The sequence below is a fragment of the Lepisosteus platostomus genome, chromosome 9 (assembly GCF_059453375.1).
Source record: "Lepisosteus platostomus isolate fLepPlt1 chromosome 9, fLepPlt1.hap1, whole genome shotgun sequence".
Classification (NCBI taxonomy): Eukaryota; Metazoa; Chordata; class Actinopteri; order Semionotiformes; family Lepisosteidae; genus Lepisosteus; species Lepisosteus platostomus.
The window spans coordinates 54,095,398-54,120,286 of NC_142619.1; the positions used below are offsets into that span (position 1 = coordinate 54,095,398).

General features: G+C 50.0%; 2 protein-coding genes across 2 annotated transcripts in view; one reads left to right on the forward strand and one right to left on the reverse strand.

Moving 5' to 3' along the window:
* reln (reelin) overlaps window positions 1–17,659 on the forward strand; it is a 186,768-nt gene extending 169,109 nt beyond the window's left edge. The window contains 8 exon segments of the mRNA XM_088645617.1: window positions 137–312; window positions 2,150–2,223; window positions 2,576–2,737; window positions 3,019–3,176; window positions 4,514–4,733; window positions 4,859–5,056; window positions 6,701–6,799; window positions 16,519–17,659. Of these exon segments, the coding sequence (XP_088501743.1) occupies window positions 137–312; window positions 2,150–2,223; window positions 2,576–2,737; window positions 3,019–3,176; window positions 4,514–4,733; window positions 4,859–5,056; window positions 6,701–6,799; window positions 16,519–16,615 (1,184 nt within the window). The 3' untranslated portion in view covers window positions 16,616–17,659.
* A 5,040-nt stretch (window positions 17,660–22,699) lies between these two features.
* Window positions 22,700–24,889, reverse strand: bncr (bouncer). Its single transcript, XM_088645620.1, has 2 exons — window positions 24,505–24,889; window positions 22,700–24,104 (listed from the first exon to the last, which is right to left on the reverse strand). Exons 1-2 carry the CDS (start codon window positions 24,531–24,533, stop codon window positions 23,735–23,737), a joined length of 399 nt encoding a protein of 132 aa, XP_088501746.1. The 5' UTR covers window positions 24,534–24,889; the 3' UTR covers window positions 22,700–23,734.

Here is a 24,889-nt window from a genome sequence, read left to right on the forward strand (position 1 = left end):
CATTAAGGGTGTCGAAGATGCTGAACTAAATTGATCAGGGTTTGCTCATTCCTTCTTTCTCCTCCCTCTCGTGCTCCCCTCTGTCTCTGTTCTTCTTCTGTTTCTTACCCCAAGTCTCTCTGCATCTCTTTCTCAGAGGGGGCGTCCCACGAGGAGAGCTGGAGTTTCTACCCCAATGCCGTGCGGACCGCTGGTTTCTGTGGCAACCCCTCCTTCCACCTGTACTGGCCCAACAAAAAGCAGGACGGAACACGGAACATTCTGGCCACCAGAGAGCTGATTGTCCAGCCTGGCTACATCGTGCAGTTCAAGGTCAGAGCCCGCCCACAAGCAGGTCCCCAGCATCTCCTATAACGTATATTCCCATGGCAGCGTATGGAAAGATTCTACAAATGTGAATACTGCTCCCAACATACAGCATCTCTTCCCAATACCCCTCCTGCTCATCGCATAAACTCCTGCCAGTGTGCCTCCTGCATGGCGAGATGGAGAAGACACGCAGGTCTTTCTGCGCCATGAGAAGGGGACACTGCAATTTAATCACCCAACCACACACTGCAGAATTCTGGCTTTGACTATTCAAAAGTGTAATTCAGCGCATTGTGTTGAACAGATCAGGATTACACAAAATAGGACAAGCAGTCCGCCGATGCCCAGCCCACAGAGTCCTGCAAAAACACAGGCAGACCAGGCTGACAAGAGAGGACAGGCTCAGTGATCACAGCCTGGCCATAGAAACTGGACACAGACCTGGCTGTCCAGAGAGGACAGACTCAGTGACCACAGCCTGGCCATAGAAACTGGACACAGACCTGGCTGTCCAGAGAGGACAGGCTCAGTGACCAAACCCTGGCCATAGAAACTGGACACAGACCTGGCTGTCCAGAGAGGACAGGCTCAGTGACCACAGCCTCCCCATGGAAACTGGACACAGACCTGGCTGTCCAGAGAGGACAGACTCAGTGACCAAAGCCTGGCCATAGAAACTGGACACAGACCTGGCTGTCCAGAGAGAACAGACTCAGTGACCACAGCCTGGCCATAGAAACTGAGTGACACAGATACACCTTACTACACAGAGAGAACAGCCTGTACTTCAACTGCCAGCAGGTAGAAGCAGAGTCAAAGATACAGTTTCTGCTGTACTGCAAAAAATACTCTGGGATTAGACCAATGTTCTTCCCTAAATTATGACATCTAATTCCAGAATGCCCACTTCTGCCAGAATGGGAACAGCTTCAATAGAGCTGCAGCCCAGTATGTGATCTCCTGTCACAGCCTGAGGAACAGAGAGTGAACCTGTCAGATACATTCTTTATTGTTCTAAAACATTTGTATTTGTTACTTCTATTGCATTGGTAACAGAGCAGTTCACTGGCCACACCAATAAAGCTTTTTAAATCTGAATTTTGAAAACTCCTCTCAGTTCACTTCCTTCTATGAAAGACTCCACTTCTTGCTCAGACTCCCTCGATGTTATGCTGGTGACTAGTGCTTTTGCCAGCAGCCATATCACCCTGCAACTCACACCTGGCAGCTCACTGAAGCTCAGCAGGTGTGAGCCTGGTCAGTACCTGGATGGGAGACTCCTGGGAAAGCTGAGGTTGCTGCTGGACGAGGTGTTAGGGGGGCCAGCAGGGGGCGCTCACCCTGCAGTCTGTGTGGATCCTAATGCCCCAGTATAGTGACGGGGACACTGTACTGTAAACAGGCGCTGTCCTTCAGATGAGATGTAAAACCGAGGTCCTGACTCTCTGTGGTCTTTAAAAATCCCAGGGAATCTCAAAAAGAGTAGGGGTGTACCCTGGTGTCCTGGCCAAATTTCCCATCGGCCCTTACCAATCATGGCCTCCTAATAATCCCCTTTCTCTGAACTGACTTCGTCACTCTGTTCTCCTCCCCACTGAGAGCTGGTGTGTGGGGAGTGTACTGGTGCACTATGGCTGCCGTCGCATCATCCAGGTGGGGCTACACACGGGTGGTCATGGAGGGGAGCCCCCATCACCTGTAACGCTCTTTGAGTGGAGTGTCCAGAAAACCAATTATTATTATTATTATTATTATTATTAATGGGTATTGCTTCAGTTCTTGAATAACAATGAAGCGGAGCGGCGCTGTGGTTATGCTCCCCCTGTCTCTGTCTCTTTAGATTGTGGTGGGCTGTGAAGCGGACAGCTGTGAGGACCATCATGCCGTGCTGCTGGAGTACAGGAAGGATGCCAGGTGAGGAGCCAACACCCTCCGTTCAGGCCAGGGACCCTCCTGCGCCTCGGCAGGCCTGCTCCCCTGTATTCTCCCTAGAAGAAAATGACCACGACATCCGCGATGTGTCCCATCCACGCAGGTTTTCACATGAACAGTCGCTCACCGTCTGAGGCTTGACGGAGTCGTTAGCAAGGCTGGTAGTACACAGTTCCCACAGACAGAGCACCTCGGTTCTTTCCTTGATTGCTGAACCGTGAGCTTTCCCCTGTTCTCTTTCCTCCCTTCTCTCCCCCGTTGCCCTCTCCTGCTCCCCACCCCCACATCTCATCCCCCTCTCTCTATCCCTCTTTGTCCCTTCTTCCCTTTTCAGGTCCGACTCCTGGCAGCTGGTCCAGGCTGAGTGTCTGCCGTCCTCGGTGAACAACGTGGGATGCTCCCCCTTCCAGTTCCACGAGGCAACGATCTACAGCCCCGTCAACTCCTCCTCCTGGACCCGGGTCACAGTGCAGCTGCCTGACCACGTCTCCTCAGGGTGCGTGCTTCACTGACTGGCTCCTGCCTTGAGTCTCCCATCTGTCTGGCCAAACGCCAACTGTGTGTCCATGTGTCTGTCTCGTGTCAGCCTTACTGTTGTGCAATTTACTAGCTGCAATTTTCTGACATTCCTTCTCTCGTTCTGCTTCTCAATTCTTTCCCCCTTACTTCACCATTCCTCCTCCCCCACCTCCGTCCTATCCCTTTCTCTTTATCTTTCCTCTCTCTTCTTCACCCATCTCCTACATCAACTCACTCTCTCTCTCTATCAATTCACAGAGCAACGCAGTTCCGCTGGGTGCAGAGAGAGGGCGCTGGAGAGCAGCAGGGCTGGGCAGTGGACCATGTCTACATTGGAGAAGCATGTCCGCGACTGTGCAGCGGGCATGGCTACTGCACCAGTGGTGCAGTTTGCATCTGTGACGAGGGGCACCATGGTGGGCACTGGGCCGCTGTCTCACTCTAGACTGATCGACACCCTGCGCCACTGTCTCACTCTGGACTGTCTGACACCCTGTGCTGCTGTCTCACTCTAGACTGATCGACACCCTGCGCCACTGTCTCACTCTGGACTGTCTGACACCCTGTGCTGCTGTCTCACTCTAGACTGATCGACACCCTGCGCCACTGTCTCACTCTGGACCGTCTGACACACTGCAACGTTGTCTCACTCTAGACCCATCGACACCCTGTGCCAATGTCTCACTCCAGACTGATCAACACCTTGTGCTGCTGTCTCACTCCAGATTGATCGACACCCTGTGCTACTGTCTCACTCTGGACTGTCTGACACCCTGTGCTGCTGTCTCACTCCAGACTGATCGACACCCTGCGTCTCTGTCTCACTCTGGACCGTCTGACACACTGCAACGTTGTCTCACTCTAGACCCATCAACACCCTGTGCCACTGTCTCACTCCAGACTGATCAACACCCTGTGCTGTTGTCTCACTCCAGACTGATCGACACACTGCGCCACTGTCTCACTCTAGACCGTCTGACACACTGCAACGTTGTCTCACTCTAGACCCATCGACACCCTGTGCCAATGTCTCACTCCAGACTGATCAACACCTTGTGCTGCTGTCTCACTCCAGATTGATCGACACCCTGTGCTACTGTCTCACTCTGGACTGTCTGACACCCTGTGCTGTTGTCTCACTCCAGACTGATCGACACACTGCGCCACTGTCTCACTCTAGACCGTCTGACACACTGCAACGTTGTCTCACTCTAGACCCATCGACACCCTGTGCCAATGTCTCACTCCAGACTGATCAACACCCTGTGCTGCTGTCTCACTCCAGACTGATCAACACCCTGTGTTGCTGTCTCACTCTGGACTGTCTGACACCCTGTGCTGCTGTCTCACTCCAGACTGATCGACACCCTGTGCTGCTGTGTCTCACCCTGGACTGTCTGACACCCTGCGCCACTGTCTCACTCGACTGTCTGACACTACTGTTTGACTCTCGGCGCTTGTTAGAATTTCAGAATTGTCGTGTGATCTCATTTTCCTTCCTGCTGAGCTCTAAGTATCTTCGTTGATCTGTGTATTTTCATTTCTAGGGCTGGAAGAAAGTTTTTGTCTAAAGGCTTCTGCAGATTTGGCCAGAGCCGTGTGGATTTTGCTGCCTTTCTTCCTGAGCTCTGGCCATTGTCATGGCCATGACCGCAGTACCTCCAGGCCTCCGGGCTCTGAAGCAGGAGGCGTCCAGACTGAGGGAGAGTTGCTCCAATGTCAAATGTCTCCCTCTCTGTCCCCCCCCCCCCAGGAGACGACTGCTCCCTCTCCAGCGCTGACCTGCCCAGCTACATCAAGGACAACTTCGAGTCGGAGGCGGTGACAGCTCAGAACTGGCAGCTGATCCAGGGTGGGGGCACTGGCAGTGGCTGTGGCCAGCTGGCACCCCATGCCCATGGAAACTCTCTCTACTTCAATGGCTGCAAGATGAGGCAGGCAGTCACCAAAATCCTGGACCTCACCAGAGCCAGGTAGACTGGGCCCTGGGCATTAGGCACCCTCTCTGTATCTTCCTCTCTTTTTTTCTCTTTGCTTTTTTAGTGTAAGGAGTATTATATTCGGACATTTTAACCTCTTTCAATCTCTCTCTGTGCAGTAAAATCATGTTCGTGCTGCAGATCGGCAGCGTGTCCCAGACAGAGAGCTGCAACACCGCCCTGACACAGCCCAACACTGTGGATCGTGCAGTACTGCTGCAGTACAGCATCAACAGTGGCATCACCTGGCATGTCATCGCCCAGCACCAGCCCAAGGACTTCATCCAGGCTCAGAGAGTCTCCTACAACATCCCGCTGTGAGTCTGCACTGCAACACACTGGAATACTGCATTGACATAGTGTACTGACACACACACTGTAACACTGCGCAATACTGACAAACTGTAGCACTGTGCAATACTGACACACACTTTAGCACTGATCAATACTGACACACACTGTAGCACTGTGCAACACTGACACACACACTGAAGCACTGTGCAACACTGACACACACACTGAAGCACTGTCCTACACTGTAGCACTGATCAGCACTGAAACACACACTGTAGCACTGATCAGCACTGAAACACACACTGTAGCACTGTGCAGCACTGACACACACAATGTAACATTGTGCAACACTGACACACTGTAGCACTGTGCAACACTGACACACACTGTAGCACTGTGCAACACTGACACACTGTAGCACTGTGCAACACTGACACACACTGTAGCACTGATCAGCACTGAAACACACACTGTAGCACTGTGCAGCACTGACACACACACTGTAACATTGTGCAACACTGACACACTGTAACATTGTGCAACACTGACACACTGTAGCACTGTGCAACACTGACTCACTGTAGCACTGATCAACACTGACGCACACTGTAGCACTGTGCAACACTGACACACACTGTAGCACTGATCAACACTGACACACACTGTAGCACTGTGCAACACTGACACACTGTAGCACTGATCAACACTGACACACACTGTAGCACTGTGCAACACTGACACACACTGTAGCACGGTGCGACACTGACACACACTGTAACATTGTGCGACACTGACACACTGTAGCACTGTGCAACACTGACACACACTGTAGCACTGTGCAACACTGACACACACTGTAGCACTGATCAACACTGACACACTGTAGCACGGTGCAATACTGACACACACTGTAACATTGTGCGACACTGACACACTGTAGCACTGTTCAACACTGACACACACTGTAGCACGGTGCAACACTGACACACACTGTAACATTGTGCGACACTGACACACTGTAGCACTGTTCAACACTGACACACACTGTAGCACTGTGCAACACTGACACACACTGTAGCACTGATCAACACTGACACACACTGTAGCACTGTGCAACACTGACACACTGTAGCACTGATCAACACTGACACACACTGTAGCACTGTGCAACACTGACACACACTGTAGCACTGTGCAGCACTGACACACACTGTAGCACTGATCAGCACTGAAACACACTGTAGCACTGTGCAGCACTGACACACACACTGTAGCACTGATCAGCACTGAAACACACTGTAGCACTGTGCAGCACTGACACACACACTGTAGCACTGTGCAGCACTGACACACACACTGTAGCACTGTGCAACACTGACACACTGTAGCACTGATCAACACTCACTGTAGCACTGTGCAACACTGACACACACTGTAGCAATGTGCAACACTGACACACACTGTAGCACTGATCAACACTGACACACACTGTAGCACTGTGCGACACTGACACACACTGACACACTGTAGCACTGTGCAACTGATTCAGAGTGACTGAATCTCCCTGTCTCTGTTGCCTTTCATCATGCCACTTGTGTCCCTTCTCTCCAATTCAATCCACTTTCCCCTGTTCCCCTCTCTCTCCCCACCTGCCCCTCTCCCTGCAGCGAGGCGCGGGTGAAAGGGGTGGAGCTGCGATGGTGGCAGCCTCGTCACGACGGCGCAGGCCATGACCAGTGGGCGCTGGATCACGTGGAGGTCGTCCTGTGAGTATCTCTAATTGGCCTCCCAAACCCCCCCAGTGCAGCTGGCCATCTGTTTCACCACCCTTCTAACTCCCAGGCCAGCACCTGCATATTTCCCGGATTATGAATTCCCAGCTCCAAGTCCCATTCCCTTTTAACGAATCTGAGAGGCACAGGTTAAGGAAGGATCTCGTCTCCTGCCCCAGCCTTGGCTCAGACTCAGGTTCAGACAGAGTTACCTTAGCAAGAAATGAAACCTTCAGCTAGCGGCAGGACTGTGTAGTGCCCAGTTGTAGTGACCTCGCAGGAGCAGGCGCTGATGTATAGCTCATCTAGCAAACCAAGCCAACCACAGGTAGGGGGAATTCAGGCTCAGCTATTTCAGTTACTGCTGTAGCGCCTTCAGCAGTTCTTGTCAGGGTTGTGGCTCAGGGTCTCAGGCAAAAGCAGATGCACTGTGTCTGTCCCCATTCTGCTCTGACACTTCATCAAGGTGGCGGTGTCCAGGAGAGTGCACTCTTGCCAGTTCTGTGCTCTCAGTTCAATAGTTCCCATTTCCACCCCTTAATGGGTAGGTCCACAGTTTTGGCCACCATCAGCTGGCCCTGTCTATCTCTCTACCTGTCTGACTGCACCCACATCAGCTGTGTACAGAAAATCCTCTGTCCATCTTGGTGTTTGTGGACAGATGGACCCTACGGTTTAGCCTCTGTCCTCCTGCCTTTCTTCAAGTGGGCAGTCAGACACTGTCCATGGGCACACAAATTCCTGTTTGTGTTTGTCTCTGCCTCCTTTCTCTCGCTGTCTCTTTCTCGCTCTCTGTTTCTTTGGCCTGGTGTATGCAGAGAGATCGTGGCCCTGGCCTTATCCGTCTGTTCCTATGACTGTGAGATAGTATCTGCACACTTCGTACCTCTCTTCTGCTTATGGTCTACAGCTAGCTGTCTGTCCTGTCTGTCTGTCTCCTCAAGATGATATGCAGACAACCCAAGGGTTAATGTCACTGTGTCAGACAGAGAGAATATACACCAGTATGTCTCTCTGGATGGTATGTCAGTCTATATGAAGAATACACTTAGTATCTTACTGTCTGTCTGGTGGGGCGCCTGTCTGTATCAAGGCAATCCTTGTATTTTGGTGAATATGCCTGGGTGCTGTATGTAGGTAGTCTGTCTGTTACAAGGCCATTAGTGTTGGCAGTGGTGAAGGAGTGTCTGGCAGTGTGTGGTGATGACACAGAGTTAACACTGACCTCAGAACACCCCTTGTTGAACTCTGAGCCCTGCTGTTATTAACTGCATTGTAGCCTGCCCAGAGACAGATACACAGGCATGGAGATCCCCACAAACATGTATAAACTCTCTCATACCTATATGGGTCTCTTACCTGCAGCACTATTGGTGATGATTTAGCCATTTGTTATAGTGCTCTGCCCTGGACAGATACAGAAGACAGACTGATACTGTGTATCAGCAATAGAGGTTTGGAAAATGGGACCTGGAGATGAAGACCAATTAAGGCAATAACCTTAGTCAGAAAACTAAACAAGAAGCTCCTGTGTATTTTTAGGGCAGATGTCATCCCCGATGTGCTCAGACAGACAGCATTGAGGGAGACACATGAATAGACAGACTGGTAGACACAGAGCTGATCTCAGAGTTCTCTCACTGCTGGGCTGTGCTGATGCCTCTATTGGCCATTCTGCCCTTCTCATCTCCACTGGGCCACCCAGAACACTGCCAGCGCAGACAGCCCTGGGCATGGTGTTTGTGACGGACTGGACCAGTCATTCTTACACAGCTCTCTGTCCTCTCCCTTTCTCCTCCTCTCCCTGCCTTTCCCTCTGGACTCTCCACTTGCTCTTTTTTGCAATCTCCTCGAATCTTCTTGCTTTCCTTCCTGGCTCTCTCTTCCCTCTCTGTCTCCTCCTGCTCCTCTCTCTCTTTCTGTGTGCTGTGCCCTGGGTGGTGTGTCTCTCTCTCCCGTTTCTCTCCCCACCCCTCCCACCCCCCACGCCCCCAGGCCGGGTTCCTTGCCTCCCCAGACTTTTCTGCTCGGCGGCAGCCCCGCGCCCCCCCCCTCTCGCGCTCTAACCTGTGCTCTGTTCTGTTATCTGCTCCCTCTGGCATGGCAATAGAGTCAGGTAAGTCCCCCCGTCTCTCCTCGGCGCACTCCCCATCACCCCCTTCCCCTGCCGCCCCTCCTCCCCCCTCTCCCAGCACTTGCCATCGGTCCCGCCTGTCTCCCCAGCAGCCCTCGTCTGCGGCTCTCAGTGGAAATCCTTCACTGGAGGGCAGCGGTCCCCAGCTCTGGTCCTGGGGAGCCCCAGTCCAGCAGGCTTTGCAGGCCGCCTTTAATTTGTCACTCTCTGAAGACCCTAATCGATTTCACTATGATCAATTAAACAGGCAGTGTTCAACTAAGCAATTTACAGATCATTTGGACCTCAAGGGCGAGTGATCCCATCATAGCACTGTAACTACCAGCGGATTCTGGGTGACCTGTAGGAATAACTGGAGAGGGGCTCTCCAAGACAAAGATCCTTGCTGCAGGGCCTCAGAGGATCTTAAACTGTGAAATGGAATGGGAAAAAAATGGAAAAGATCAATTTACACCTGGACGTGAAGCCTAGATTAGAGGATAACATACGCTAAGCATTGACTGGGTGACTGTAAGGCACCAATGGCAAGTCTTTGTCCCCTTCCCCAGGACATCCAGAGTCCCTCTCCCAGAGTCACAGCACAGTCTCTGTCAGTGTTGTGGCGCCCGCGCCGTTCTGCAGGTCCCCCCCTGCCTGCTTCTGGCGGCCAATTCATGGATTGACCACACACCTCACACGAACAGGAGGAGTTGAAAAGCGGAGAGACGCTACTTATGTTTCCCCTTCCCATATTACGATGGTGGCCTGAGCCAGATCCCGAATGGCTTTGGTCAGCCCCCCTGTACAAGCAGCTGCATCCATTTCAGCTGGGGATGGTGAGACTGGGGGGTATCCTGCTACAGGAGCTGCCCTGTGGGAACCTCACTCACTGCAGCCTTTTTGGCTCTTGCTAATTGAGAGACCATTTTAACACACCCACAATGCGTATGCCCGTACAATCGAAGTCCTGCTCCGATTTGTGAACCAGGCTCCGGTGTTTTGGCAGATGCAATATGTAAACAAAAAAAACTTTCATTTCTCTAAAAGCCCATTTTAATCAAACATGGTGAATGATCTGGCTGGGGTAACTTCATTTTCCTGTGCGGTTTCTGTTGAAGGAAGCTGTGCGTTACGGTAAGATAAGTAGTAACCTTACTGTACATACGTACACAGTCCTTAACAAAAAGTCGCTGACGTGAAAATATCCCAAACAGATCTCTGTTGAATGATTTGTATTGAATGCCTGACAGTTTCTTAGCTAGTGACTCTGAGACAGGAAAAGGACGCATCTCATATTTCATAAGGGGCTGAGGAGTAACAAAATGGAGGCTACCTCCCCTCTGACCTTTTATATGAAGTAGTTCATGAAAATATTTTTTATGCTGGTCTACTTACTTTCCCTTGTATTAAAAAATCTTGTATCCATGTACATTAGTCCTGTGTTGTGAAGAGTTCTGTTTCGCAGTGAAACTACAACCCCCAGAATGCTTTGGAAATGCAAGTGGAGCTAAGAATGTGAGGGGAACTCAGAAGGAACATGGGAGTTGGAGAGCAGGACAGGTGGTGTAGAGTGGCTGAGTAACCCATCCACGTCTGGGGTCCTGTTTCACTGTTCTAGAGTAAACCAGAGCTTCCCAGGGAGGTCTTCTGATTAGGGGTCAGAGGTGAGGGGTGAGGGGTCAGGGGTCGGGTCCTGCCCTACTCGTTCCACAGTTTTTACCTGGGGAGAGGGGTTTCCTGCACACCTTTTCACTGGGATTGTCTCTATCTCTCTCTATTACAGAGCTGTCTCTACTGTAATCTCCTGACCTGATTAAATTATAACCGTCGATTAGACTGTCATAGTAAGAGCTGGCATCATTAATTTGTTAGATGTTATATAAGAATTTTAAACTGTGTACACTGTACACATTTCTGAAATGCTTTACAGAGCGCTACACTGCAGCTAAGAAAGCGAATAAAAGCACTGCATAGATTCTGAACGCCACATGGAAACTTCGATGCATTCACGTCTAACCAGTGTTTGGAGTGGTTCTGAGTTCAGGTTTTTACGAACTGTGGGGAAGGGGGGCCTATTTTGTGTCCATATCCTCTGCTGCTGTGGATCCTACAGCTCTTTATCCATGAACATCAGCGCTGGGTGAGAGAACGCAGGAAAGGCACTCTAGATCGCTCCAGTCTTTCAGTGCTAGTGTCGTAAGAGATGTTGTTTTTTCCAGTAGACCCGTGCCGAAGGAAATGTCATCTTTTCGTCAAGTATTTATTTCTTAACTTTCATTTCCCCTTTCGCTTGACCCTTTCCGTTGGAGGTCTCCCTTCCCCCGTGCACTGGCCAGATCTAGACAGATCAGTGTGTTAGCCTGCACAACCTGGCTGTGGAAGTTCACTCCCTGAACTCACTGTTCTCTGTGCACAAGAGGTGTTCGAGTGTTGGGCAGGTTCTTACCTTTCTGTCACTGTGCTGTGGTTGTTGGATCTAGCCTACTGCTTACCTGTAAGACAGAAACCTGCTGCATCTGCACTCTCTCGGCCACAAGCCACTACCAAAACCCGGCTCAAATTAATCCACTCAGGCACGCTGCTCATCCTCTTACACAAGGGGGATATGCACACACCTGTGTTGGGGAGATTAATCACACAAAGTCTTTATCCAGGTAAATCCCTGTCAGCCAGGTAAACAGACACACAGTAGCAATGAGGACTCAGGTTAGGTTCAGCAACGTGTGACCTCTGCGGCTCAGGGGTCATCCAGTCTGGACCAGAGCTCAGCTGGTGGTCTCAGCGTGGGTCCCACTCGGCTGTAGTTAGACCCGTGGGTGGGCTTTTCACTTACATTCTGTTTTCTTCAAAAGTATTTGTTAGCCTCTGTCCTTTATTATATAAGTAATTCTCTTTTTGTCCAGCATATCCCACGTTTCAGACATAAACCTACACAAGGTGTCACAGCATGACTGGAACATTGCTTATGGTGCATTCTCAGTTTTGTCAAATAAATTCTATAGCAGACCCATCAGAAGATTACTGTTGTTTTTAGTGTGATACTTGAGCCTGTCATTCCTTTGGTAATGCTAGGAGGCAGTGAAGCACCAGCAGCAGTTGACCTTTTTCTCCAGTGAGTCTGTTTCGGTCCAGTGGGTCCAATGCGGTCATAATCGAATACGACGCATTGCAAGAAAGCTAACTTTTCAACAGACGTCTGTGTGCTTTTTCAGTATTAGATGCTAGACCGCTGTCAGCGGGGAGTTATTAAAAATCTTTTGTAGACTAGCTGTTTAACGGCAATTGTAGAAGGTTATCTTGTGGGCTGGCAGAGAAAGCACTGCTTTTAACGCCTGGTAAATGTAAGGAGATTCTTCCCCCAGCATTCTGAGCCGAGCTGTGTTAAAGCTGAATTCTGATGTCCATTATTTCAGTAATTTAGCTCTGCCCAATTTCCCCTCTGCCATTGGACGCCAGTGACAATCTGCACAGGACAATGGAAGAAGGGTAAAGTCTTCTTCGTCACGTTTGAACTTCCGTGATAAAAGTGTTCACTTTGTCCTCGGGGTGCACACTTCGGTACCACTAGCGAATACAGCATCTCTGTCGTGACCTGTTGGAAGTCCCCGTCTGTGAAATGGGATAATTGAAGAAAGCTGCATTTTACCTGCTTGTGGGACTTGGATCTACAGTATATACCTCTATAAAAAACGTTTTTTCCATATTATGTCAGTTCTTTGTCCTTCCTGAAGCCGGTTAACATCTGAACACTCAGGGACTTTGTGTGCTGCTTAAATTGTTAAGCTGCAAGCCTGAGACTGAAGAACTCAGCAAGGCAGTGCAGGGGCTAAATGTTAGCAGGACTATTGTTGAGGTTAAAAAATATCAGTGGCCTACAGATGTGCAGTAAAAAGAAGTGAACACGATAACTCCTGGCACCCAGTTTCTGAAAGATCAGCAAACCCCGGTGTGCAGCTCCTTGATTGTGGTATAAGACCTGCGTGGTATAAGGACTTCTTAGAAATAGTTTTTTTTTTAAATCAACGTTTTAATAAATGTGGAAATGAGAAAGGTTCTAAAAAATTCTGCTGGCTTTCCTGCATGCTGAAGTTATTGGGAACACGCCAACCTCTTCCTGATAGTCTGTCCGCAAAGATAATGCAAGACCCGAGGAGGACTGTCCCAGGCAGGAGTTAGTCCAACCATGTAACGCTGGCAGAATGGACAATGGTCTTTTTCTTCTGGGCACTTTCACTGCCTTACTGTGTTCACCGTCCCCGTGCCGTCCGCCACCTCCAGCCCCTCGGTTTAAGAATCCACCCGAGTGTGCAACTGCACCACTTGACACCACAACAATTGTAACCCCCTTCTAATGGTTGCACACATCCAATGCTGTGTGTACAAGCACTGTACATCGCCTTGTAAAGATGTGGTAAAGTATAGAGGTCATTCCCATCGGGGTTTGTGTCTCTGTGGACGTAAGAATACTTCTCAGTCAGGTTTATTCTGAGTTCACTGTGGTTCCCACTTGGTACACGAGCGGCGTTCAGTGCTGAACCATTAGCAGTTATTTAGACAGCAAGGGGAGAACAAAGTGGAGCAGTTCTGTTGGGAATACTGTTCATGGGAGATGTGCAGAGGAGGGTTAAAAACAAACGTAAACGTGAGGCTTAATGGGTTCATGAATTAAGAACGCAGTTGGAAGGAAAATGAGGAGGTGTAGGGATACTACAGGACCAGCATAGGGAAACAGTGTTGTAGAGTGAAGAAACAAATCTATCGGAAATATTTAGTAGTGTTGTCTGCAAGAACGAGCTCCCTGTCTTAGAAAGACTTCACAAATTCTGGCACATTGCTTTAAATGTTCCAGCACACACAGACGTCAAATATGCGCTTACTGTATGTGCATTTCAAATAAATATGCTTATAATAGAAGCAAAATAAATGCAGGTATATGTTAAGGGACACCTAACGTGTATACGGTACTCCAGATATGTTCATATCTTTGTCTTGGGCTTAGTGTGTTAATTTTCTGTCTGTGTGTTGGTGTTGTGTCTGTGCGCCCTGGTGGTGTGTGGGGTCTGTAGGGAGAGACGTGCTCCCTGTCCCAGTAACAGCAAGGCCGACAGTGCGGGGACAGGCCCTGGCAGAGCCCTCAGATCCCCTCACTCGTCTGTGTGGGAGGAGGGGCGGGGCCTCGTTCGTCCGTGGCAGGGAAGGTGAATAAGGACAAGGGAGAAGCTGCAGATTAGAAGAAGCCATTCAGCACGCAAGGAAAAAGGAGAAGGTAGAGATTAGAGGAGGGCAGTCAGGACACCCTGTTACCTCAAGGGCCCCACAGTGCCATCAGCACTCTGCTTTTAAGGGGCTGATGCAGTGCGTTTCTTGCAGCGGTGCGATGAAAAATGTTAAGAAGAAGAAACGTAATGGAAGGGTGAAGTTAGAATGTACTTCCCAAAGGAAATGAATTAGTGGTAAAGTATCAGTTATCCTGTGGATTGATTTGATATGTTAAAAAATATTATCATGACTGTAATGTACCTGCAAAAGACAATTTACAAACCACTCCCGTATACAGGAAATTCCGAATTTTAACAGCGTGGAGTAAACCGGCGGGCTGACGCATCAGACCAGGTTGTGGAGAGAGGATCATGCCCGACTCCGCCGCAGTGTCACACTTACCTCTGCCTCCTCATCCTCACCTCTGCCCCTTTTCCTCCTCCATCACAAGTTCCAACCATGCGCTAATTGTCTTCGGCTTGTGTCCCACCTGTGAGCGCTACACAGGCTGCTGGCACCTCTTCTCCCCTTCCCGCCCTCCTTGGCCCTCGCCTGCTTTGCAGAGGCCCCAGCAACTGGCTGCATACCTGCTGCACTGGCACCACCATGCTGGAGGGAAGAGGCACTGACAGGCTGAGCAAGAGGAAGAAGCGTTTATTTCTGGCAGATTTGCGGAACTTGTATTTCCCCTCTCAGGCTATCTCTTTCGGTGGCTTTTTGCCTCAGCACAAACTGTGCTCGACTGTAACGTCAAACACTCAGTCCATATCAGACCTGTGGACCACTGTCAGGCAATAGACAGGCCACAGGGGTCACCGGCTTTGAGAAAGGTGTTCATTTTGCCCTGTTTCCTAAAAATTCAGTGTTTAAGATTAGAGAAATTCTGAGGAGGGAAGCCATTCTCCCTGGGTTAGGGTGGTTGAAGATCTCATCCAGTCATCTTTGGAAAGATCAAACATTAAAGATCAAGATTAGAAGACTCATTGGCTAACGATTTGCTGACAGCAGTATTTTAGGAAACTTAAGTCAACAGCAGATATAATTAAGTCATTAAGAACTTAAGTGGAATGAAACCCCAGATCCCTGTAGCTCTCCTGGACTTACCGTATAGTGAGATTCACTGACCTACAGGTTAATAAGTATTATTAAACTCTGCTTATCTAGCATGATGAAGGATAATTAAGGTGTTTTTTTCCATTGGCACTTGACCTGCACATTGATTTACGTTGCGTATGAGAGAGGAAGAAGGAACTGCATCAAATGGGAAATGCCACTGTCTGCGGGCTGTTTTTGCTGCCATGTGGGTTCTCTCTCCGTGCTTCAGTTTCTTCCCACCTCCGGGAGACAAGCCAGTCCCATTACCTGGGGACTGTAGTCGGGCCCCGTGTGGGCAGATGGACTGGTGTCCCATCCTGGGCGTCTCCTGCAATGTGTCCTGTCTTTCCAGAGCAGGATCCGGGTTGCCGCAGTCCTTTCCCGGAATGAGCCGCTGTTTGATCTTGGGAGTTTTTTGCTGCTCTGTCTCTGCAGGTCTCGACACACACACACACACACACACACACACACACACACACACACACACACACACACACACACACACACACACACACACACACACACACACACACACACACACACACACACACACACACTCCATGTTTTAACACTGCTGTTAAAACAGTAAATAGTGTTTCTTCCCAAGTTCTGCGCACAGCTGAAGGGTTAGAAGAGTTCACGCTCACACACTCCTGGAAAGTCCTGTTCTATTTCATCCTTATAATCAATCAAAGTCACTTGAGTCATGAATGTAGACCAAGATGGAGGCAGTGATGGGAAGAAGCAATCTGTTAACTCATTCGCCTTTATACACAGGCTTTCCATCCCTACCGTCAGCTGGAGCTCCACTTTCACCCCAACCACAAGGTGCCACTTGGCCTGTATTGGCTGCAGGAGCTGTGGATATTGGAATACTCACAGGCGGTTTTCCCAAGGCTAGGATCAAGGATCAGTGGACAGTGTAGCTCTGAGTTTCGGGTTCCAGCTGTAGGTAAAGACCCAGAGATCCACCACAGGCTTTCCTCCGTCTCCGACAGGGACAGGACTGGAGGGAGTAGAGGAGGAGAAAGCAGGAATTAGGCCAGGAGAGCAGAGATTGAGTGTTTGAAGTTGCATGACTGACCCCCCAAAAAATATACATCACCTGCCTGCAAACTGCCAGAATCGTTGTGCATGGTACGGAGTGAGAGACGGACCGGGCCGCATTTTTAACACTAATCTCGCCCTCCTCTCTCTTTCCCTTTTCTCGCTCTGCCGGCCTCCCTCCCGCTCTGTCTTTCCACAGTACCCGCAAACAGAACTACATGATGAACTTTTCGCGACAAACCGGCCTGCGCCACTACTACAGCAGGAAGAGGCGGGCACTGAGACAGCGCGCCTGAAGCAGGGAGAGGGATTCGCCTAACCACCCGCCAATCACACATAAAGTCCGCCCTCCTCCCCGACCATCCCCTCCACCCGCCACCCCCAAGGACCCCGCGCACCAGCCGGCTCGCTCCGGCCCTCTGAGACCACCTGCACCCCTCGGCCCACCGGCTCACGCCCGGCAGGAGCGAGCGAGCCACAGCCATTTGGCTTCACCGGGGGGGGAGCCTCACGTGCAGGCCAGCGCGACGAGCTGCCTCGCCTTCCTCCTGCCGTCACTTTCCTCTTCCGCCGATCGCTGTTGGTCCTCCCCTCCCCCCTTCACACTGTGAGTTGAAATAACCGGGAACACGCAGGAAGCCCTGCAGACGTGCGCGCTGGGCCGGCTCTGCCGGGGCTGGTGGGACGAAGACGAAGACGATGGGTTACTGTGTCTTACTGTTCTGTGTGTGCGTGCGCGCACACGCGTCTCTTTTCGTGATGCCTCGGTGTGGTGTTTCCTTTTGTACGCTCGTTCCTTTGCTTTCTCTCTCTCTCTCTCTCTTCTTTTCACTCGGTCGTGTGTCGTGCACGGGTGAGCTCGCAAGATGGCAGAAGCCCGCCCCCGAACAAGAACACAGGAGGAAAAAAAAAAACCTGAAGCAGAAAAAAAGAAAACAACTTTTTTTTAAAAGAAAAATATGGACTGAGTAATGTTTTTTTTTGTGTTTATTATATATATTTTTTATATATGTTGGTTCCCACCACACGTATTTATGGTCAAGTTCTCCATGTAACCTATTTAAAACGCACTGTGTGTGAATTTCCCTTTTCTTTCTGGTGGTGTTAAGTTATTAGGCGACAGGGTCGGGCGCTCTGTCTGCACCTCTCTCTGCTCTCCTCTCCCCCTGGAGGTGAGGGCTTTCCCTGTCGGTGTGCTGTTTGTTTTTGCAGTCTGTGTATTATGGCCCCCCTTCCTCAGTGTAGCCCCAGTATAGCGCTCTCTTGTATATATACATGTATATCCACGATGGGGGTAGCCAGCAGCCTTATAAAGGGAAATAAAGTACTGTCCAAACCTCCGTGCACAGTCCTGTGCTCGCCCACGACTCTTCCTGTTCCAGTTCTGCGTTTGTTCTCGACCTATGGCCGGAGCAGTAAAGCCAGGGATTCATAGCGGGGTAGTGGCAGACTTCACGTTTTGGTAAATATTTACTCGAGTCAGACTATGGAAAACTGAAGATAATCCATGGTTGTACCATTCATGCAAGAGGCTGAAGTAATAATAATAATAATAATAATAATAATAATTGCTTACACTTGTATAGTGCTTTTCTGGACACTCCACTCAAAGCACTTTACAGGTAATGGGGATCCCCTCCACCACCACCAGTGTGCAGCCCCACCTGGATGATGCGACGGCAGCCATAGTGCACCAGAACGCTCACCACACACCAGCTCTCAGTGGGGAGGAGAGCAGAGTGATGAAGCCATAGAGGGGGATTATTAGGAGGCCATGACTGGTTAAGGCCAATGGGGAAATTTGGCCAGGACACCGGGGTTACACCCCTACTCTTTTCGAGAAACACCCTGGGATTTTTAATGACCACAGAGAGTCAGGACCTCGGTTTTACGTCTCATCCGAAGGACAGCGACTGTTTACACTATAGTGTCCCCATCACTATACTGGGGCATTAGGACCCATATGGACCGCAGGGTGAGCGCCCCCTGCTGGCCCCACTAACACCTCTTCCTGCAGCACGTACTGACCAGGCTCACACCTGCTGAGCTCCAGTGGGCTGCCAGTTGTGAGTTGCAGGGTGATGTGGCTGCTGGCTGCTGGCACAGTACACTGCTGCATGTAAGTCCAGCCTGGTTTTAAAGAAGCGGACTTTCATAATTTACCGTTTTGTCCTCTGTCATCAGCAAAGCCTTCCCCGCACTGCTGAACCATCTCTTGATGCTTATTCTTCCCTCTTCCACCACCAAACCCTTGTTTCCACACTGAATACGTTTAAAAAAAAACCCATTAAACATCCTAAATCGACGGCCAGGTTTAGGACATTTACAGTAAATATGACCAGCACGCAACACACTGCAAACAAAGGCTTTCTGTGCACTATCAGTGGTGAAATCCAGCACACTCATTCCTACTTTAACAAGCTGCAACAACACGCACCAAACATTTCATTCTGGTGCCAGGTCAATTTGCATAACGCCTGGTGTGTTTGCATAGTTACAAATGTAGCATCTGTGTAAATTTGCTCTGTCGCGTCAGTACAACAGTCACAGGACCGGTCCTGCACATCACCATGGTTCCTGTTCAGTGGGAGTCTTATTCTCACCTCATCGTTCACTCTTTACACACCAGTCATCTCCTTTTCACTCCAACTCCACTCTTAAAGTAGCCCATCACTGGATTAATCTGTCCCAGGTGTGACAGTACTGATACTTTCAAAAGACATTTAAAAAAGAATTGCACAAATAATGCATTAATTTAATTCCAGAAAAAAAAAATCTCTAGAATTGGACGAGTAGAGGGCACAGGTGAGGGAAGGAAAGGAGTACCTGTGGTCCTAAACTGCACCAGCATGACGCGTCTCTGCTGACCGGAGGGCAGAGTGGTGAGACAGTGCTTCTGGGGCTCTTGGAACATCAGAAAAACCTTCGATTGATAAGGGGGCCAACATTCCTCAGTATTGTACGCATGTTAATAAAGACATTTTCCCAGCACTGAGCTTAAGGGTCAAGGATCCTGGGCACATTGATTGAACAGACCAGCCATTGGTAAAACTTCCACAAGCTCTGCAGTAACTCGGAAAAGAGGGGAGGAGCTACTGGTAAAAATGCAAGAACCACTCTCTCATTTAATAATGGATAAAACTTCTGCAATGAGTAATTCAGGGTGGTCCAGTTGCTCCCAGTACAGCCTGGAATTTGGGAGCGAGACAAAAGCAGTTAGCATTCAGGTGTGCTAAGCAGCTTTATTAATCTCCAACATCTGATCTATGCAAAAGACATGCAATTCTGACTAGCTACACCAGCGGCTCCATTTGGTACAGCAGCAGCTGCCAGCACCAGACATAAAGGTCTTCCTGGATTTAATGCCAGCTCTAAGTAACTTAACCCAACACATTATTTGTCAAGATAAAGTGTTTCCAGGCCAAGCCAGGCAGCAATTTGTAAAGACGCACCACACCTGAAGGACTGTGGCCGTCCAGCTGGTGTCATCGAGCCCAGAAATGTTCCTTGTATTGTATTAACAATCGGAGAAGTCCTTGAGGCTGCACAGTTTAAAAGGGCTAGAAGACCCCTCTGGAGCACAGTAGAGTGATCACAGTGTACAGCAGTAGGCAGGTGGGGGCCCAGGGATCAGCAGACTCTGGGGATCCATTACAGAGGCCCAAAGAGCAACAGGCATGCCTCATGATGTAGTTCACCCCCCTGAAGGAGAGGGGGCGCTCTAAGCCACAGAGCTCCTTTAGCACACATCCCTGTGCAGAAAGCTGCTCCAGGCCACCATAATAGCCAATGCCAGTGTAGCAGCGCTCCTCTGGCTGGCACTCCGTCTCTGTGGCATTGCAGGGATCTTCCAGCCGGTGAGGTGGGCAGAAGTGGCAGAGCAGGGTGGTGCAGGAGAGCTTGGGCAGCAGGAGCCACAGGCACAGCAAGACCCGAAGACAGGCAGCCCTTGGACACATGGCTGAGACAGAACAACACACAGCTTGTTAATAACAGGGCCCGTCCCAGAGTGCATCACCGTGCAACTGTTTCTTCCAATCCTCTTTAACCTCAGCCCACTGTGGAGCCTTCCGAGATGCTCATGACCCCTAAAAAATAAAACTGTTTTTAAAACAGCTCATCCCTAACCTTATACATGCTATTCGTGAATTCCAGTATGCAACCTACCACAGATGTTGCTAAAATACAGTACCTCTACTACATCTCTGAATTGCCATGGTGCTCAGGGCACATCTGGACAAACACATTCCATTCATTCCAAGACCCAGATTGCACACATTTTACAAAAGTAATTTTTATTGCCTGTTGCAATTTTAAACAGGTTTGGAGGAAGGAGTGGACACTTAAAACTGTTTGTACATTAAGCAGCCAAACGCAGCCAGTTGTTTGTAGAGAGCAAAGCCAGTTCCCCTGCCACAGCATTCAGATGCACTGACCAGTGGCCACTAAACCCCTGACTCCCAGCTGAGGACCAGTGGGCAGCCAGCCTGCCAGCAGTGAGCAGGATTAGGAAGAAGGGGGTAAGCAACATGCAAGACAGAGAGTAGAGTCGAGTAGAGTTTGACTGTGGAGCCTTCTTCAAACTTCTTCACCTGAAGAAGGCTCCACTGCCGAAACATTGCAATACTTCTCAGCATGGAATAGATGCTTTACTTGCTCCTTTGCAGCCTACACATGCTGATGCAGCTGCCCACTTGGACTTATTAAAAAAAAAAAAACACAGCAAGAAAGGAATCCATACAACTAATTGCTCGTCACAAATACACAGCTTCTCAGATTCCCATCAGCCTTCTCAGTAGGGGTGTGTTGAAGGACAAACAGAGCAGAGACCTCGCAGGCTCTCAGTCTGATCCGTCCAGGAGCAGTGCAGGAGGCCCAGCCGGCCTCCATTCAGACAGCGCTGCTTTAGTTCACTCGGTCCCTGGTGCAAACTGAAGACTAGTCAGGGAACTCACTTTCTGCACAACAGCTGAGCTTAATTGGGGCCCTACTGTTTCTCTGCTTCTCTGGGTTTGTGTATCTGTTTAATTTTAGTGGGCTGTGGCAGCGTGGAACACGCTTACCAGCCATGTTGTTGGAGCCAATACCCTGGTTTCTTTCCAGGAACAGCTGGATCAATTAACTACCACCTACCAAACAGGCTAGATTTCTACACCCATTTCTACATCCAACTGTTCTCGTGCTCTTATCTCCTCGAGGAGAGAAGGTGCTGCCTCCAGCCCAGTCAGTGTTGGCTCTCGTGCTGCTGTCCCAGTTAAAATCAGAGCCTCAGCTCACTCACCCAACACACGTGCCAATCTTTTACATGGATGGTTTTTCCGTTGGGGGCATCCTGTGTCTCTCTCTTCAGAGCAGTCAGATCAGAGATTCCCAGCCCTTTACCTGAGGGACTCCCACACCTGCTGCTTTTCATTGCTGGCGAGCTCTTGGCTTAATTAAGTCCTTAATTGAACTAGCAATTAATTGAACTAGTTTTTTCTCGTCTTCACAATTGGAGATATTTAGTGACTAAACACAGTAGCTAAAAGGCAACTTCTAATGTTTCAGAACTGTAAGCAAAGAATTCAAAATGATCCAGTTATAATTTTAATTAATTATGTACCTGAGAGTCCAGCTGGATTGAATAGTGGCAGGTGCGGGAGTCCTCAGCACCAGCATTGAGAACTCCTGACATACAGACATTTCTGATTTAGCCCTTCTCTGGATCTGGTTAATTTAACTTCATTCTGTCATGTTATCAGGGAGCTGAATTAGGTTCAGAGTGGCAATGAGAACAGAAGAGGCTTAGAAGCGAGAGGAGGCTCTTCAGCCCATTTCACGGTATCTACTGGATCACAGGATTGCAGCCAGATGTTTCTTGAAAGAAGCCCATGTATCAATTTCAACAACATAGCTGGGAAGTTTGTTCCACACTCCCACAACCCTTTGTGTAAGGAAGCAGGTTTAAAACCGAGAACAAGAGGCACATCTATAGAGTTTCTCTTGTTCGTGTTTCACAGCTGATGCTTAAGAAATCCCCTGGATTGACTGTATCAGCTCCCCTCGAAGTCTTTGCTGTTCAGGACTAAAAAGGTTCAGTTCTTTCAGCCTGCCAGTGCAGGACAGCCCCCTGGTTCCCAGAATGTTTCTGGTTGCCCTTTTATGGATTCCAAAAGACCAATCTCTTCTCTATAAAGAGAAGACTAAGACTGTAACGAATAGGAAGATCCGGTATTGGTTTACCATTGGAAGGGCACCACTAAGAACTGAGCTTGTTTGTCTGGCCAATTGGATTTCATGTGCAGGTGAAAGGTTTTAACAGAGTCTCTCACCCCCCGCCAGCTCCACACTTAAGCAATAAATGCAGCATGAGACCGGACCCAAAACAGATATTCACAGGCTGGAAGCAAAGCCTTTTATTTCTGAGGCAAAAGCAAACTTCCAGAGGAACAAACCTTACAGTACATTGAAAGTATTGGAATCCACCTCTTCTTAGGCACCACTCGTGGTATTAGACACTGTTTTTTGTGCTCCATCTTTCCCGTGCAGCTGTGAACAACGGCCTTTCAAGTGTCTTTCTGTGCCTCCTCAGCTGAGGATCACTAGGAATATAAGGCTCCTCTTCCCACAAGGAATTCTGCGATATAAGTCGCAAACTGCGGCATTATTTCAGCACCCTGGACAAGGACCTGCGTCCCAGCCGTCCGGACAGAGCTGGGTAGCTCCAGCACTCCATGACTGGACTCCTGCAGGACTGCGACAGCTAACGTCCCCCAGATTACTCCCATTATCTGCTGCAGCTGATGCCAGAGATGGAATGAAGAGGCAAAGGACTTTGCCAGGCCCGCAGACTGGTGTTGCCCAGCCTGATTACCGATGCCTGGGGAATAAGCTCAAACACTTCCTCCAGCCAGCTAGGGTTATCTCTGGGGTAATCTCTTTGTGCTGTGAGAAAGTGTTCCCAGGGAGAAACAAGACACCGGGAACCCATTCTCCAGTCCCCCGTTACACACCGGACAGAGTTTGTAACTGACCCACAATGAGGACATTCACAATTCACAGGTTGCAAATATCAGTGAGCGGTTAGCAGTAGATTGCATTACAGACAGCAGCGCATGGGGACAGTGCTCTTAAACACCTCCCTCATGTCAGCCCGTCTGCAGAGACAGAAGGAATCTCGCTGCCCTTCCTCCTTGCTCACTCAGGCACTGCAATCGCTCTGCTCCAAGCCCATGTTCACAGACCTGTGTGGACAGGATCTGACCCAGCAGGTAGGCCTTGAGTATTAACTGTGCACACGGAGGAGTGGATTCTCAGCCTGTTCTGGGCAAACCTGGAGCAGCCCAAACTGCTGTGGCCCCACTCTGGGATCCCCGTGTGGGAGGGCAGGGTGCACTGGGAAGACGGGAGCTGGGGGGGGTGGGGAGGGGTCAGCATCAGGGGTAGGGCATCCTCAGCAGCTGCTCCAGGCCAGGGGTCTGGCTCTGATTCCGGTTACACAGGTCCCACGAGCAGCAGGTGGAGCTCATGGTGTAGTTCGACCCCCGGTAGGAGACGGGGTGCTGCAGGCCACACAGCACCCTGGGTAGGCAGCCCTGGGCGGAGAGGGGCTCCAGCCCACTGTGATGCCCAGTGCCAGTGTAGCAGAGTTCCTCTGGCTGGCACTCGGTCTCCATGGCAACGCAGGCCACATCCAGGCGATGCACAGGGCAGAAGTGGCAGAGCAGGATGGCACAGGGCACTGTGGGCAGCAGGACCCCCAGGCACAGCAGCACGGAGCTGGGTAGCCCTGGGCATTGAGGTGTCCTGCCAACACAGGAGGGGCGAGGGGGTTAATCTTTTAAAATGTAAGGGAGGTGCCCGCTCCCAAGCTGATGAATTAAAGCTTGCCCACTGGGGGGGAAACTCAGCCCAGTATCTCCTAATGGATGTGTCAAGTTTCCACTTCCAGCTGGTTGAACAGCTTTCATGCATGGTCATCATCTCACGGGCGAGTGTTGCAGTGTGTGTGACTGAGCGCCAGCTTACAGGCAATCACAAGAGTGTCGCCCCATCAGTGCGATAGTACAGTACTGTATGTGTAAGTCTTGTTCCCATACGTCCAAGGTTGTTTTGAGAATTCCCCCACAATCCTCTTTCACCAGGAGGACAGCAGCGCTGCAGGGGTGCTATACTAATGAGAGGGGGAAAAGGTCAACTAACTTACCAGCACTCAGACTGTCCCAGCTTCACCATCACCCTGTGGCACTGAATTAAAACTGCAGGACACTGAGGGAGGAAGAGATGGGGGACACAGTACCCTCCCTCGAATAAGACAGCTGCGTCTGCCCGACGCTGAAAGCTGATTGGCTGATGGAGTGTTCGACTCCCTGCGTGGCATGGGAATGCGGACAGTGCCGGCTTCTGATTGGTCCAGCCTCCCAGCGACCTCCCAGCCCCACCTGCTCAGGCCTGAGGGCTTCTGTTCAGAAATATGGACAATAAGGTCAGCTGCTTCATGACTCGGGTGACACGATGAATAAATGAATGTGGGAAAGAATGCAGGGGTACTTTTTAACTTTACAGTCTGGGAGGAGACGTTTTCCCCCCAA

Bases quoted from the DNA above. Each gene is read 5' to 3' on its own strand.
- bncr (XM_088645620.1), bottom strand. From the start codon at position 24,533: ATGGTGAAGCTGGGACAGTCTGAGTGCTG. The intron at 24,105-24,504 runs GTAAGTTAGTTG...CTGTGTTGGCAG, and splicing joins CTGGGACAGTCTGAGTGCTG to GACACCTCAATGCCCAGGGC.